Source organism: Sitophilus oryzae, unplaced genomic scaffold (genome assembly GCF_002938485.1).
Source record: "Sitophilus oryzae breed Bouriz unplaced genomic scaffold, Soryzae_2.0 scaffold_1576_pilon_pilon, whole genome shotgun sequence".
NCBI classification, from domain to species: Eukaryota; Metazoa; Arthropoda; class Insecta; order Coleoptera; family Curculionidae; genus Sitophilus; species Sitophilus oryzae.
In genome coordinates this window covers 8,989,792-9,007,301 of record NW_022146254.1, presented here as the reverse complement: position 1 = coordinate 9,007,301, position 17,510 = coordinate 8,989,792, and the positions used below count along the sequence as shown (strand labels likewise).

Genomic DNA, 17,510 nt, shown 5'->3' with positions numbered 1-17,510 from the left:
TTCGAAAGGATTACAACCCTCTTCCTATTGCACAAATTTATTATTCGTTCAATTTTATTTATAGCTCTTTGAACATATCTTCTTCTTATACTTCCGAATGCATTTTGTACTCTTTATTGTAAATGTTGAAAAATATTGATTTCACGTTTACAAATGACGTCAGGTAATGTCCCTCCCCCACCCCTTAGCGACAAGTCCAGGACCTTCGTTGGCCATTATGCTACTCTACCATTTCCAATCCATCTTCCGGGGATATTATTTGATTGTTTATATTATAATTATATTATTTTAATTTTTTTATTGCATTTGATTTTCCGTAGTCAATGTTTTGCCCCACGGCATTGTTAAGTTTGAAGACTTATCAATATTGTAACGATGGATAGATTTAATTGTTTTAATAAAAAATTAATAATGTTTTAATAAAAAAACAGAGCCGGACTTCAAATTAGTTTAAATAAATTGTGTTCAAATGTCAGGGAAATTAAGTTGAAAAAATTAAGTTGGTACCTGTATCTCACAAATTATCAGCTAATTTAAAAATGTAAAAATACCATCATATAGCCCTAATCAACTGGCTATGAGAACGGGCAATTAGTTTTTTGATTTTCTAAAAAGTAACGACAGGAAAAAATAAAATTAATTTTCAAAAAAATCCATTTTTTTCCAAAATACACAGCAATCCTTGAAATTTTTAAAACTTTGTTGACTGCATCTTGGTGAACATCCCAAGGCGCACTTTGCCCCAATTTAACCATCTTCGTATCTATTACGATTACTCAGATACCAATGCTCGTACCCCGAATTTGTAGCACCCTGTATATTATGTTCGTTACCGTAGTTGAATTCATCTAAAATGTTTTATAAAATATTTTGTATCTATTAAAAAATATATGTTAATATATCACCCATTCTCTCAAGTAAATTATATGATGGATAAAAAATAATTCACAGTTTCATATGATAATTTTTCAAAATTTACCCAAAAAACAATTACGAGCCACCCACTATTAAGTGACTAACCCCAAGGACTTTTTTAAAAAATAATTTCTATCGTTAATGACAATTTTTTTTTGTTCATGCCTATAATTGAAATATATATTTATAAATGATATGAAATAGGTACCTATTTTTGTGTAAATTATCACCATGTCGAAGCGCAAAAGGTTTTTAATTTGAAAAACACCACATATAAATATGTTACACGCTCAACGAATTACTAAGATCAGTCTTATTTACATCTTGCTTATATACAACATTCTACATGAGTTACAGAAACAACCTTAATTTCTTCAAAATCCAAAGATTACCAACTGTAATGCATGATAGTATGTAGAGCAACAAGGACATCAAAATATAATATCAGCTACTAGTACTGGCAATTAGTATTTGTTTATATTTTTAATATTTTAATTTATATACAGTTCTATATACATTTTGTACATAAATATGTTTAGCTATTAAAATTCTTTTGTGTTGAGTAGATATATTTTTTATTTCACACATCTATGGATTTGAGTTAATATAGGAAGGTTTTGTTGTTTGTTATTTCTTATTTCTCAATAATTTGTATTGATGTTTTACACAGAGTGGTCATAGTACAAATAAACGTCATCAATTAATGCGTTCCGATATGCATATCTATACATGCATAATATATGTAATATAAAAAATATGTTATTTATTATACACACTTGAATTCCACATCTGGTATTGCAAGATAATTACGATATTATTTTTGTTTCTTAGTTGTATGTTATTCAAAGCATGTCAAAAATATTTTCATGTTGCTATATTTATAGTATCAATAACCTTTCAATTATTATCGATTTTAAACATATTTTATCGATACATTTGTTTTTAAGCTAAAGATTCATCTACACATAATGTTTTACCTGTCAATTGAAGTACCTTCAACCTACCGAGGTGTTAATTGAGGAGACAGTGTCCTGTTAAAAATCCCGTGACAATCCGAAGATTGTTGTTTCTTATATCAAGGAAAATCTTTGATTTTTCTCGGTCGTAAGTTCTGAAAAATTTCCACCAAAAAAACCAGACCATTGGAGGATTCCCATTCCTGGTTACGGATGGAGTCTTCCAGGTTATTGAGTTTCGTTTTAAGTTGGTTTCCAGTTGGCAAGCAGAACAGTTTTGGTCCAGTTAGTGGAGTGTTCGCTCCTTTTCTATCTAGATCGTTTTCTTTTTTTGCCTTCTATCCCTTGGTGGGCTGGTACCCAGAGTAGGAGGACTTTATTTTCTTTGACTAATTTGTTCAAGTTCTCTAGGCATTCTTTGCCCAGCTTTGAATTGAGGGTTACTGACTTGATCGCTTTTAATGCTGCTTGACTATCGGATAAGATGGCTATTACTTGGTTCTTTTTTCTTTAAATTATACGCATCTAGCGTAGATTTCTGCCTGTAGAATACTGGGGTAGATACCCATTGGTTCGGAGTATTTAGTTTTCAGCCCAAATACTCCTTCCTGCTTTGGTTTTGAAAGCATCAGTATACCACGTTATGGTATGGTCTTTTACCTGCTGAGCAAACGCTTCGTTCTTCCAATCATTTTTATTGCTTAATACTACAGTGAGGTGTTTCTCAAAGTACATTCTTGGTATGTCAATCACTGGGAGTTGGAGAAGTGGATTTTTTTCTTTGAGGGTATACCAAACTCTTGAACTGACAATCTCCTCCCAGTACTGTTTCCGTCAATGACCATTCTAATCATTGGTCGCATTGGCATATCGACCGATGGCGATGTGCAGTGGTCATAATTCTAGAAGGACCTCAATTGCCGAGGTTGGGCATGTTTTTATGGCTCCTGTGATATATATGCAAGCCAGTCTCTGCATTTTGCACAGGTTTTGCCTTGCCGTACGTTTCTTTAGTTTTGTGTACCAAGTAACTGCTCCATAAGTAATCATGGGTCTTCCTATCATGGTATCCATCCAGCTCAAAATGTTAGGGCATAGCCCCCTCTATTTCCAGTCTTTTGCGATTGCCAGTGCCGTTGTGGCTTTGCTGGTTCCATAGAAGTTTACTGTCCAGAGCTATTCCCAGATATTTGACTTCCTGCGATAGCAGTATGTCTTTCCCATTTAGTTGAATTCTTTTCAAGTTTTTCAAACTTTGCTTTCTGATGAATGGCATTACCGCGGTTTTCCTATCAGGTAATTAGGCGGATTAAAACCTCGCGTTTACACTGGAAGTTTTACCTGCGGTTTTATCAATTTATAGCATTGTGTTTAGTAAAGTTTAAAAGAAAAAAACAACTAATTTTACTATAAAATTGTATCTATGAATTTTATTTGTAAACACGCAAGCTATTTGTGACAATCGTTATCATTAGGCAATATTCTAAACAATTTTGCAAAATTACATTACTTTGTGAAATTATGCAAAAATATTAGTTCTTTTATTAAAAATTATAATTATTTTTAATAAATCTATTTATATTTTTTCACTGTAAGCAAAACGACATTTATTTTATTGTAAATTATTGGTTATTAAAACATTTGTTGTAAAACTGAATGATCCTATCAGTTCTACCTCTAGACAGGCTTCCAACTTTATTCAGTCCAAATAAAACGAACCGTTATTTCGTCTACATTGAAGATTTTACTTAATAGTATGTTTTTATTGAACAGACAAGACTGAAAGGTAAAACCGTTACGTGTAGGCCGGGCATAAAGAATCATATAAATTGAAATATTTAAATTAAAATATCTTTGACATTGCATATTGTAATCAAACATATATGTTTAAATTTTAATTATTCAAGGCAACTTTTTAAAGACATAATATATTGATAAAAAATATCGAGTAAAGTAAAAATAAAGTAAATAATAGTGCAGGAGAGTTTATTCATCGTTTTGTGATTAGTTGTCGATAGTTGAGAGGAGGTTTCCTGAAATTTGTATTATACAAAGAAAGACTTATACATACATAATTTCGTTTTAGAAATACTGATAACAAGGGTAACAACTGGATTTTTGTTATTTGTTACCTCGAACTCTATTTAATATTTACTTAATTTAAACTATTTAATATATTACTTTTTTAATATTTACAAAAGGTAACGATATTGAAAAATTTTAAGTTAATGTGTCCTTTTTGCTGCAAAGACTAATCTGAACTACTTTGTACATCTGGCCCTATCCGCCGGTAAAAAATAGTTAATAACTAAAAAAAACTTAAAAGGGTTCTTAGATTTTAATAATAAGAATCAATGAATCAATAATAATCAATGTGAATCATACCACAAATAAATATGTGTTTGCAAATCTTTTAGCATTATTATATACATTAGTATAATCGCTAAAACTTCAATACACAAAAGCTCAGACGCAGAAAAAAAAACACAAGGAAACTACGACTTGGATTTTCCACCAGCATCTAAAAATAAGACCCATATAATTTTAGTTTTTGAAATGCTGATTGATGAGTACTTTTACGACACAATCGAAATATTTGCATGGATCGTAGGCAGATCTATTTTTTGAAAAAAATATTGTCTCTACACGTGCCGAAATATACAGGGTGGCGCCTCTCATACGCCGCGGACGCTCCAAGGAGAACGACAGTTTGTAATGAAATGAAATTTTGTGAGCATATGTAGGTTAATTCAGAGCACTTTTTAAAAATATAGAGAGTTCTACAGGGTGTCCCCAAAAAAAGTTACATATCAAAGATTACAGTTGAGGGTTGGAACCTTTGGTGTTACACAGCAAAATAAAAACACTAAATCACCACAATACACCAAAACACTTTTACTTTTACACTGGACTCGCGTTTCGCTAACCATGTTAGCATCATCAGCAGATGATTATAAACTCCAGTTAATTTATAATATTCTGCTGATGATGCAAAACAACTGTGTATTTATTTTGCTTACATATCCAAGTTGTGTTTTTTGTAATGGAACGCCCTATATATTAATTAATTTTCAGATTCTGGGAGAAAAATAAAGGTGAGAGAAAAAAAAATAAGAGAAGTAGATGACTAAAATGTAAGGTTTTTGACATATCCATTTTCTAGAAATAAAGAACATTTTTTTAAATTAAAATGAAAGGTACCTAAATTGGAATTTACCCGGTATAGCCTAATATGTAGTTAAATTAACTATTGTACTTTATATCAAATTAAAACTTGATCCAAAAATTTGGATCAGGTTCCTAGAATGTACCTACTGATATGGCTAAAGTACGTTTTCAGCCATAGTCAATGTAGATAGATTTGTGTTAAGAATAATAATTTAAAAAAATATGTGGTTATCATTTGACAAATTTTATATTAGTTTATTAACTGCAGTAAACATTATGTGGTGTGTGGTGTAAATATTTTATATGTAATTTTTGGATTATCTATATTCGATACTCTGTTTTGATATATGACCCAACAATGATGAAGGCTATCATGTTAGCCGAAACGTTTGTTTCTTTTCAAAACCAAATAAAGATAATGAAAAACAAAATGAAAACTTAATCAACGGTTTTCCCGAACCTAAATCCCAAGAAAGTAAAAAAAAAAAAATTAGGATATATAGAAACAAGGTTCAAGAACATTAAATTTTCCAAGATTATATATATTTTTATAAAATGCTTTCAGTTAACCTACATATGCTGCCAAAATTTAATTTCGATATACCTAAACTACCGTTCTCCTTAGAGCTTTCGCGGCGTATGAGAGGCGCCACCCTGTACAGGATATATCAGAAAATTGCCTGTAAATTTATGGGATTCAAAACCACAACTATAAAAGCAACATCTTATGTAAATAATTATTGTCTATGTAGAGTGTTTATTATTAAGTAGATTATAGGCTTGGTCACCTAACTTTGCAAGCCGTCCAGAATATCTAGAAAAGTCCCGGATCCCGGAAAATTATTTTACTATCCTGGAAAGCATCAATCAAATTATAAATTCGAATGTTACAAAGTCCACACAGCAAAAAAATGCACACTTAGCTTCGTTCGTTTCTATCTAATTATTTACGCTCATTTATGGTTGGGGGGAATTCGCATAAAGAAAAAGTGAGCATGGTAAAATGGTACTACGCCGGGAAATAGCTGAGACAGTGTATGTATCTGACATGTTTCGGTTAATTTCTCCTGAATATTATAATTGATTATAATTAAATTACTGTTGACAATGACAAAATCATAGTTTGTAAACCTAAGGTATGTCAGTTTTTGACTGGTGTTTGATTGTTACCTGTTCGGTTTTAATTTAAAAATAAATGCAATTTTTCTTAAATTACTCAAAATCGGCTGGTCCAAAATTGTTCAAATTTGGCATGTGTATTTACCATACATAAACCTTTAAAAAATCTATTTACGACTTCGCTGTAAAATCAATAGGGGAGCAAATATTTGAACAGTTCAAAATTTGCGGTATAGTTTTACCAAAGTAAACCGACGAGTAGCGACAGTCCCGTTTTCAATTTTCTTTGCGGCTGCGCGAAATAAGTAGGTTATCTGTCATATAAAGAAGCGAAGTTGCCACTGTTGCCATTTATCAAATATCTCTATATACTTTATTTCAAGTATACCTCAGGCAACGAATCGTTTTTTTAATTATGTATTAGCTGTAAGATATTTTACACATTCAAATTTAGAAATAAGGATAAAACAAAACAAAAAAAATATGTATAAAACTTTATAATTAATTCCACTTCAAATTATGAGCAGTGTATACCATGTTTATAGGACCACTTCATAAGTTGAGCAGTTAAATTCGTAGTCTATCTACCAAACACGTCAAAAGGGAGAGAAAGAAAATTTGGTTCTACCACATCAAAAGAGCCGACGGTTTCTGTCGCTACTCGGCGATCTACTACTCTGGTTTTACAACAGTTATACGCTTCAACGTATACGTTGTAACAATATGAGGAGCAGATTTTCTAGATGCATTTTGTACATTTTTCGAATTTTGGCAAACAAACCAAAACTGCCACGCGTTTTGCAAGAAACTTACCGAAAAACTAGTATACTTGAAAATTGGATAAAAAATCATAAAAATAGTAAACCTACAGGTGAAAAATCTGGTTTTGAATATCTGAAAAAATTGAAATAAACTGTTGACTGTCCTTTACTGTGTATATCCCCAACTACGTGGTCTCCAGTCGTAGTTCCGTTCATTATTTTAAGTGGTATTATTCAAAAAAATAGAGAAGTTTTAGTACAAAAAACTATTCATATGGCAATGACAAACAGCAGTATCTCCACAGCACACAAGGACATATTTCTATTTGTTTGTCTACCGCCAATGGACATACAGCAGAGAGAAAGTCTAAGGTATTTTCGCCATTTTTTTTCGAATGAATGGGATAAAATGTATTTAACACGTAGTTTCTGGCATCATATTGTAACTCTGTGTATGTAGTTTGCAATGCTATTTTTGGTTGAAAATCTTAAAAAATGGACAAAATGCATTTAGTAAGTCTGCTCCTCATATCTTTAAACGATATATGTATATGCTCTATTATAGGTTCATGAGGCTCCAAATTTTGGGTTTCTCATCCAGTCCTCGATATACCTTCATATCTTCCTAACAGTATTTTTTGACTAAGGAATATTTTAATATTCTCGATCGCTACTTTTCCAATTATCACCTTATATATATGACCTTTACATTAAGTCTGTAATATGGAAAAAATATGTCGTAGAATCGCTTAGTCATACATATTTCATGTATCATCATGAACTTCATAAAGATACTGTAAAAAGTTATTTATCTCTGATTTTAGTATATTCGCAATCGTATTAATACAAATAAAGTATTGCATTATATACTAGACGGTATTAACTAATCGGCCTTGGTTGTTTATTTACTAACAAAAAAAATATAATAATATTTATCACTACCAAGGAATTAAACAAAGGAAATATTCAAGAGGTCTTAAAAAATTAGACAGATAAAGATTTTACAAGAATTTGTCACACCATGTTCTACTCTGGAGAATTTCAAAATACATATAGTATTTAATGACTGTATCCTTCAAACTGAATAATAATGTTGTTAGCTATATTCAATAACAGTTGAATAAAATTTGTTTAAAATATTGATAGTTAGAAACCCGATTACTACGGCCATCGTATATATACACACAACTAAACTTATATGGAATCACTCTTTATTTCTGATTAAATTTCTTGCAAGGATGAAAATTGGTATACGACTTTAAGATAAGGCTTTTTGTTGTAAATAAACATGATAATAAAGAATAAACGACTGCTGCGATTTATTTTCTTTTGAATTTTGTGTTCAGTAGTAAAATCACGATTGTCCGGTACTTTTTATTCAATCCAAAAAAATAAAGAAATGCCTTATGTTGGATTAAGAGATGTACAGAGGGGAAGAATTAATGCTCTCACCGAACAAGGAATGCTCCAAAGAGACGTAGCAGAGATAGTAGAGGCGTTACCCAGGGTGTTGTATCGAAAACATAATATGCAAGGTACGTGGTAATTAGGAACACACAAGGATCAAGGATAGGACCAGATAAAGTCGTCAAAGAGTCACAACTGAATAACAAAACTGCGTTGTGGGCCAAATTACTAGAATAAATCCCAATGCTTCTCATCCAGAGCTACAAAGACAACTTCTGGCAGCTACAGGCATAAATGTTTTAGTTGAAACCATAACAAAAAGGCTTCGTGCTCGAGAATTTTACAGTAGGAGAGAGTTACGGATCCAACAGTTATCTCGGCAAAATAAAATTGACCGATTAAATTGATGCCTTCAACATCAAAACTGGACAACTGAGAATTGACAAAATGTTCTTTTTTCGGATGAGACCAGAATTGGCATAAGATCAGATAACCATCAAATTCGGGTTCTCAGAGCTTCAGAAAGACGAGCGCGACTTCAGGCTGTCAAATCTGTACCAAGATACAAAGAAGGAACTATAATGTTCTAGGGAGGTATTATACTAGGAGCAAAAACTCCATCAACTCATTCAACTCTTCAACAAATTTGAACGGGTCGGTGATATGTTGACTTGGTGCTAGACCCAATCGTTCCTCTTTGGAGAGCTACAATTGGTTATAATTTTAACTTATTGTACGATAGTGCACCTCCCCATACCAGCAGAGTGACTAGAGAATGTCTTGGAATGGAAGGTGTCATAGTTTTGGACTGGCCTGCATGTCCACCAGATCTAAACCCTATCGAACACTTGTGGGACTAGTTTAAAAGAAGTGTTAGAGCTCGTCGAAACAATCCAGGAAATCTTGAACAGCTTATTGATGCAGCATTAGCAGAATGGGAAAACATACCCCAAGAGAACGTTGATAATTTAATAAAAAGCATGCCAGCGCGAATAGAAGCTTGCATAAGTGCTAGAGGTGACAAGAAGGAATATTAAAATTATCAATTTTCTTTTTGTTTTTCCTTTTTGGCCATTAAAAATTTAAATCTTAATTTCGTTTCAGAAACCAAAAATTTTTGTTTATTTTGGGAGCAGATTTTTTTTTATTGCTATATGGATTATTTTTCATTAAAAGCCATTGGCAAGGGCTGAGTTTTATTCATAAACACAACATTTTCATACGTCTCAAAAATTATGAAAAATAATAGATAATTCCATATAAGTTTGGTTGCGTGTAGGTGGCGCCTGCGACTACGCGTCCACTAAAAACTTTCGGCCTGTAGATGCCTTTCTCTATACAGGGTGAGTCTTAAATAAGTGCAAATATTTTAGGGGTTGTATATTTTGACCCCAGAAATACGCCCATGAGGTTTTTTTCACAAAAAAAATTGGTATTTTTTTAAAAAAAATTGTAATTTTTTTTAACTTTTAGTTAAAAATCATAATATATCGATATTATGGCAACATAGGTAATAATTTACAAAAAATAAAACAGAAAAAATTGTGTGGTTCTCAAAATATATACCAAAAATATATTTTTTTAATTTTCAAAGTAAAATGACTCGGTTATTTTGGACTTATTTGAAAAACGATATTATAACTCAAAAAAGGGGGACACAGTAGATTTTTAAGGGCGCGGTGATTAACCCCCCTCTTACTCATTCCACATTCTACAAACCGATCATTTATGTAAAATTCACTATTATTTACTACTTATTGTAAGAATTATTTAAATATAGCGCCAAAAACTAGGCTGACAACTCCTTCCTGGAAGCATAGAATTATGGGTAGCTTGTTGTTATGGTGTTGTTAGTTGTTATGTATTGAGAAATAAACAAAATTGGAGAATAAAGTATAAACATTACATGAAGTCATTTTTATTGTAAATACAATAAAAATTAAGGCTCCCCCTTTTATAACTTCAGGTGTGGGGTTAAATCTGCGTAGTCCCCAAGAAGAGAAGAAGAGTGATAAGTTATAACAATAGTTTGAAGATTACCGGCAATAAATAAAAGAAATAAAATATGTTTGGCAACACCGTACGAAATATCGCCGCGCGTAGTCCTCAAAATTTAAAATATTAGCATTTTCAGGCTTCGATTATGTTCAAAAGCGCCACCGTATGACAAATCACTAAAGCTTCCACACGAGAGTTCTTAAAACTATAATATTCTTTGTTAAAAATTACGAATACTTGAACAAAAATTAAAGAAGTGCATGTTATGAGAATCTATTGGAAAAATTAAAATAAATAAGGCAGATGCTACTTTGGAATATTTAATTACAATTTTTAGGAGGATTTTTCATCTTCGACTAAAAAAGCTACCACAATTGCAGCTATTGTCCTTTTTGACTAACACAAAGCCATGGCGAACAAGACAAAATCAACTGGGAAGCAATTTATTGTACGACAGACATTAAACTAGTAGTTTAAGTTTGTGGACAACAGTACATACGAGCTGTCGTTCAATCGGTCGCCGGTTGCCTGAAGTTTGTGTTGTACAACCTGCAGTACGATAAATTGTATATGTGGGGCCCGTTTTACGTGCTTCAGTAAAAATATTTGATGTTTGTGTTATTAAATAATTATAATAACTTATCTATTTTTAATAGAAATATATATCATTATATAACAATTTTAATAGTTATGTACTAATACAATATGATCGAAAAAAAAAACGGCGTCAGCGATGGCTATGAAATAGAATGACAATCGATGTTCGTTTCCAAGCCAACTAGACGCCGTTTTTTTCGATCATACGGTATTTAGTGATAACGAAAAATAAAACGACAAATTAATAAGTCTATTTTTACAAGTTCTGAATAAAATTAGAACTGTACGGCCAATATAGGTCCCCATCGCGCTTCAGTTGGTTAATCACCTAAGTTATTAGATATTCCCCTTCCTTAATATTTTTATTCAAAGATTCGATCAAATCCATGTGACAATTGACAGAGAAAAAATACCTAATAGTTTTTTTTGCATTGTTTGAAAGCAATCTTCCATAGCATTTTATTGCTCAAACACGCGTCAGTTATTAAACCAGTATGATACAATCTCATGCTAATTATAGGATAATTAGTAGTATATCTAACCTCAGGTTAATCCTGTCGTGTCGTTAATAAATTAATTAAATAAAGCGATTATCTGTAAATCTAAAGACGAATATGATCAGATATGTAGAAAGGTAATATTTGAATATGAGAGATGTTTTATCTTCACGTATTGAAGTCTTCATCTACGTATTTAAATATTTGCCAATTTTTAATTTTAGAATAAAAATTTCCAGGACATACAGCTTTAAAACCATAAGTCCATTACATTTTTATTTTATTGATAATGATTGTCAAGTTGTGAAGATAATAAAAAATGTATATGTATTTCACTGCACTCTATACAGGGTGTCAAAAAATAGTGTATTTAACTTCGGTGGGTGATTCTACAGATAAAAATAAAACAAAAAGTTTCTATGAACATATAGGGCCTAAAATGCTTCCCGAAAAAATTACTGCCTCGAAAGGTTAAATAAAAATAATATATTTTGTTTATTTTTAAGAAGGTTGGTAAATCATTTTTCTTGAAATTTGGTACTTTTACACACATTTTAATGCCAAAGCGAATAAAATTCCGTAATAGCCCTGAAGGGGTACTTTCTATTAGGGTAAAGAGTACTACTGGTGATACTTCTTTTACCATTATAGATACAGTAATTTCAATATATGAAAATTAAGGCTAGAACTTTTTTATGTAAAAATGGCGCTCTTCGATTAGTTCGAAACAGTGAACGGTTTTCAAGATATTTGCGTTTACAGGCTCCGATGCATTGATTTTAGCATTAGCGAAATCAGGAGATTAATTTATTAAACATTTCTTTTTCTTTACATTTTATCATTTCTCTAATACTAAAATCGATGCATCGGAACTAGGGCATTCAACCCCGGGATCCCGGGATCCCGAACATTTTTTCAATCCCGAAATCCCGGGATTGCCTTTTATTTAATCCCAGGATTTTCGGGATTCATCATTACATTTTTTTCCTTAATTTAAATCGTACAAAAGTCTTTCATGATAGTACAATATGCGCTTATAAACAACCATAAATGTATGGCAACAATGTACCTTATATTTTCCGTCGCGAGGATGTTATGCAGTAAAATCAGATCTAGTTTGAGTGATAATACTCTTGATCAGCTTGTTTTTTTAAGATTTTTTTTCAAAAAACAAGTTTAGATGTTCTGATGCTTTAATAAATGTAAAGATAGTATGAACAGAGACAACGGTCCAATTCCTTCAAGTTCTTTGTTCCTACTACTCTAGTGACTCGGTTGGCTAGATCTTGCCACGCCCACTCGGTGCCCACTGAGCGAGTATATAAACGCTCAAATTGTAGATTATTAAGATTATAGTTTAGTTTAAATCATCTGCTGATGATGCTAGCATGGTTAGCGAAATTCGCGTCCAGTGTAAAAGTAAAAGTTTTTTGGTGTATTGTGGTGATTTAGTGTTTTATTTTGCTGTGTAACACCAAAGGTTCCAACCCCCAACTGTAATATGTAAATTAAATAAAAATGTATATTTTAGTTCCTTTTAATGTTTTTATTTATTAAATAAACTTATATGTTATGTTGTTTTGTAATGGGAATGACGTTTAATTTATGTTAATGTTTTTTTTTTGTTCAATAAAATTTTATTAAGAAAGAAAATATAATATAATTTCAACGTAATTAATTTTTTCGTGTATCCCAGGATCGAAAAATTATAATTCCGGGATTGAACATTTCTTTCGGGATTGAATGCCCTAATCGGAACCTTTAAACGCTAAATCTTGAAAACCGTTCACATTGTCGAACTAAACGAAGAGCATCTGTTTTACGTAAAAAAGTTCTAGTTTTTATATCTTTTGTTGAATTTACTGTATCTATAAGGATAAAAGAAGTACCACCAGTAGTACTATCTACCTTAATGGAAAGTACCCTTTGATTGCTGTTACGGAATTTTTCACAATCGCCATTCGCTTTGGCATTAAAATGTGTGTGAGATACCAAATTTCAGGAAAAACGGTTTACCAATATTCTTAAAAATAAACAAAATATATTATTTTTATTTAACCTTTCGAGGGGTATAACTTCTTCGGGAAGGTTTTAGGGTATATGTCCATAGGGGGGGGGGACCCTGTGTTTTATTTTTGTCTGTAGAATCAAACAGCAAAGTTAGATACCCTATTTTTTGACACTCTGTAATTAACATAATATTTTATCCTTAAGGTCATTCCACATTATCATTAAACGTTTCTTTCCAGCAATCGGACTTATACCACTTTCAAAAATAACTCATATGTCCCTATTGCGTAAATAAAGATATTTATTTATTTAATTATTAGACTCAAGTCAACAATGGAACCAACGATCTACGTATCATGTGGCGATGGCTGTAATAATAATATATTTCCGTTGTTACTAAAATTTACTGTCTAGAATAATAGTAACTGTTAGTTTTTTAAAGGTATGTATAACGGATTTCTCTGTGAACTTCATATACAAATTAAATATTATTTACGAACGAATACTACTAAAAGGCTGGGTTATTCCAATTTTACGCTGAATGTAATAAATTTAATAAATATCAAGCAAACAACCATATTTTCACAGAATAGTGATAACATGGTACCAATTCAAAGACTAATTGATCAATTATTTATAAAATTAAAACTGATTTCAGGCAGAAGTATTTACTGAGAATACTTATTATCAATGCTAAAACAGACAAAATATTAAAATTACCAACAATTAGAGATCGCAAAAAAGATTGATATATCGATACATTGGGATAACCCAGGAAGAGCGTAAAAGAACAGAGCTGGGAATAACCAAGAAAGACCGTAAAAGAATAGAATGGATACGACAAGCGACCCAGGTAATAGATGTCATCCATATAATAAAATCTCTCAAGTGGGCAGGACACCTGGCAAGGACGGACAACAGGTGGACCATAAAAATTACAGCATGGTACCCACGAGGGATTAAGAGACCCAGAAGAAGGCCTAACCTAAGATGGGACCATGATATTAGGAAATTAGCAGGGATAACTTGGACCGGCATAGCCAACAGTGGACAACAATGGGCCCAACTACAAAGAGAGTATCTAAACATTTGAAGGAGGGTACACCACAATTTGAAATGGTTGAATAAGCTCAAAATTATGATGATGATATCGATACATTAAATGAAACGTGGATGATCTTTACCAACTCGAGATCCATGATTTTAGAATTTCTATTGTGTAGCTATCTACTTTAGTACGATTTTTATATATACAGATGTTTGCCTTTGTATATATGTTCCATGAAATGCACTTCATGGTTGGTTGGTTGGTTAAAGTGGCGATTACGACCGTTTGTCGAACTCCAATTAGCAGAATTACTGTTTTGATACCACTCACTCTGAGACTCTATACCCTAAGACGGTACAATTGGATTGTTAAGTGTTTACCTATAACCATTCGGTGGCATTGAGGCAACGGATGGCTTTCCATATCGTCAGTGAAACGTGATAACCTGCTAACTCCATATTTTACGTTAATGCGTTTTTTATACCATTAGAAAGAGAAAAGAATACTCTATAAGTAGGAAAAGCAAATATATTTTTTCCCATTAAAGAAAATTTGCTATTTTAACTCAATATCTGCTAACTCCCAGTGATCTGAAATAGCCACCGAAATGCTGCTATCTCCGTAATTTCCATTACGATCATGCTTAAGCAAACAAACAGATTCTTATTCGTATGTTTCTTTAGTACAGTACGTCGATCCAGAGTCGCACTAGGCCAAAGGGGCCCGGGTGGCAATGTAAGGAGGGGCCCGTGTGGATTTTTTTGCGTATTTTTTCGCCTTACGTTTTGGTCAATTTTTCCCTATTATATACAGGATGTGTCTTAAATAAGTGCAATCATTTTTAGGGGTAGTATATTTCGACCCAAGAAAGGTTTTTTGCGCGAATTTGTCTTTTTTTAAATTTGGATTATTTTTTAACTTTTTTTTAATTTTTAGTTTAAAAACATACTTTGTTTCTAATATGGCAACATAGGTAGTAGATTTAATTTACAAGAAAGAAAAACCAATGATTCTCAAAATTATAGCAAAAAATTGGAAATTTTAAAAGTGAAATAACTTGGTTGTTTTGGATTTACTTGAAAAAACGGTAAAGAGAAAATATTATGTTTCTTTTATCGAAATTTAGCAGCCCTGAAAATATTTGCACTTAATTAAGACTCACCCTGTATAGAAATCAGGGAACTAGCCTAATGCAAGGTAAACCAATTCAATGCAAATGCCATAATGCAATGCAAAAAAGCAAATATTGTTAAGAATAAATAATGAACCATAAAGGGGGCCCGCGAAGGCTGGGGCCCCCCTAATAATTATATATATAATAAGGCCACTCCGACCCTTCGTAGATCCGTTTTGTAAATACGGGTTATCCGTAAAGGGTAAGGGGAAAAACGAAATTCTCTATATACGAGCAATTCATCGGCGCGCGGCGTGCTTAAATAGTTTAAATAACCATTACTTACTTGTACAAGAATTTCCATAATACCTGATCAGTTTTTTTTTTCAACGTTTTTCCACGTTTGTTTTCCAAGCTCGGTCTACTACCGTTGTATAAAAATTAGGATAAGCATGAAAGGATTCTACCATATAAGTTTAATTTTTAAATTATTTTCATATTCATTAAGTCCAAAATGCTGCTACTTCAGTTTTTTAAAAATGCATTAAAAATTTATTCGTTTTTGGACTTGTATGTTTTGCTTCTATACCGACGCGATTATAAATATATGGTTATGAATATCATATTTTTTAAATTTAATTGATTATTTCTAAATCTGTTTGGGTAATATTCAATTCCATTTTCAAAATTTCAAACCATTAAGGTTGCTATCTCCAGAAGTATATTTTTATTTTTTATTTCTGCAAGACGAATATCTGCTATCTCCCTATTGTGTCTGAAAAAAATGATGTAACACGAAATATTGAGTTATATTGTTCCCCAGCAAATAAAATTCTTATCTCTTTATCATATTATCGCATGAAAATACTTCCTACTATACATTTGTACATATTTTTTTGCACCGTTTTTTTGCTCTCCTGTAAAATTAGAAATAATGGAGTTAGCAGTTTATCACATTTCACCGACAATATAGTCTTCTCTGCAGCATTTTAACATTCCGTATAGGATTCGGCACCTGCTCACATTCTATTGGTTGATTTCAAACCTCTCGACTAATCAAAGGCGAAGTGCCAAAACCGAAACCAGAACCAGAATATTGAGCGGTGCTGAAGTTCAGGTCGGAATGTTGCCAATTTGCGCGCGCTTTGACGCCTTTGCTTACATCGTGTGCTTTGGCACCATCGTATGCTACCAAACAAAAAGTTATAAAAAGATTAAACTCCATAAAAACAAAAATCACGGGAGTCGTTTTCAAATACTGCCGGAAGCTCGATTTCCTTGCGTCATAGGACCAACATAATTATGAAAGTACAGCCAACGTCAATTAGCCGACGCAAAGCAGGAACGACGACTTGGTGCAAAAAATAATGTAAACGACTCCAACTTGGTAGGCCACCAAAAGAAGCGCCGAAACCCAAAAAACGAAAGCGAAATCTGGCAGCTAACATTGCAAAAATTCAAGCGAATGTCAAGTCTCACGGTGCTGGTGACTAAATAAAGTACTTAGTACGGTTTGAAGTTTAGTAGAAAATTAAAATTTGCATAAAAAAATTATATTCTAATATGTTTTCTTCCATTTTATCATTTATGTTATGTTAAGTAGGTATGGGATTCCCCATTACACTAAGTTTCGGATGACTTCCCCAATAAAATTTACTACCGTCAGATATTCTACGTAATTTTTCTTTCTATCTTTTAGTGTGTCTAAAATATACCTATAAGTATTATCAACAAAAAGCGCGAAATATCAAACATCTGTTTTGTACATTCCACAGGGTGGTTGTACGTTCCGATATTTTAAGCGGAGATTATTTGGGGTAAAATAAGAATAAAAGTTCGTATGAACATAGGTCCCAAAATGCTTGGGTTTTAAAATATAGGGTGTTAAAGTTACAGAAAAAAGAGAGTTTTCATGATATT

The 17,510-nt window shown here is 32.2% G+C and overlaps 1 protein-coding gene across 2 annotated transcripts in view; it reads right to left on the bottom strand.

Annotated features, from left to right (window-relative positions):
* Positions 1-17,510, bottom strand: part of LOC115879465 (sialin) — a 106,234-nt gene that overhangs the window by 31,807 nt on the left and 56,917 nt on the right. Inside the window, exon 1 of one of the 2 annotated variants that reach the window (XM_030896358.1) lies at positions 1,124-1,194. The exons of the other annotated variant lie outside the window; for it this stretch is intronic. Within the exon in view, the coding sequence (XP_030752218.1) occupies positions 1,124-1,148 (25 nt within the window). The 5' untranslated portion in view covers positions 1,149-1,194. Of the gene's footprint in view, positions 1-1,123; positions 1,195-17,510 lie in introns of those variants that run through there. 2 annotated transcript variants of the gene reach the window in all.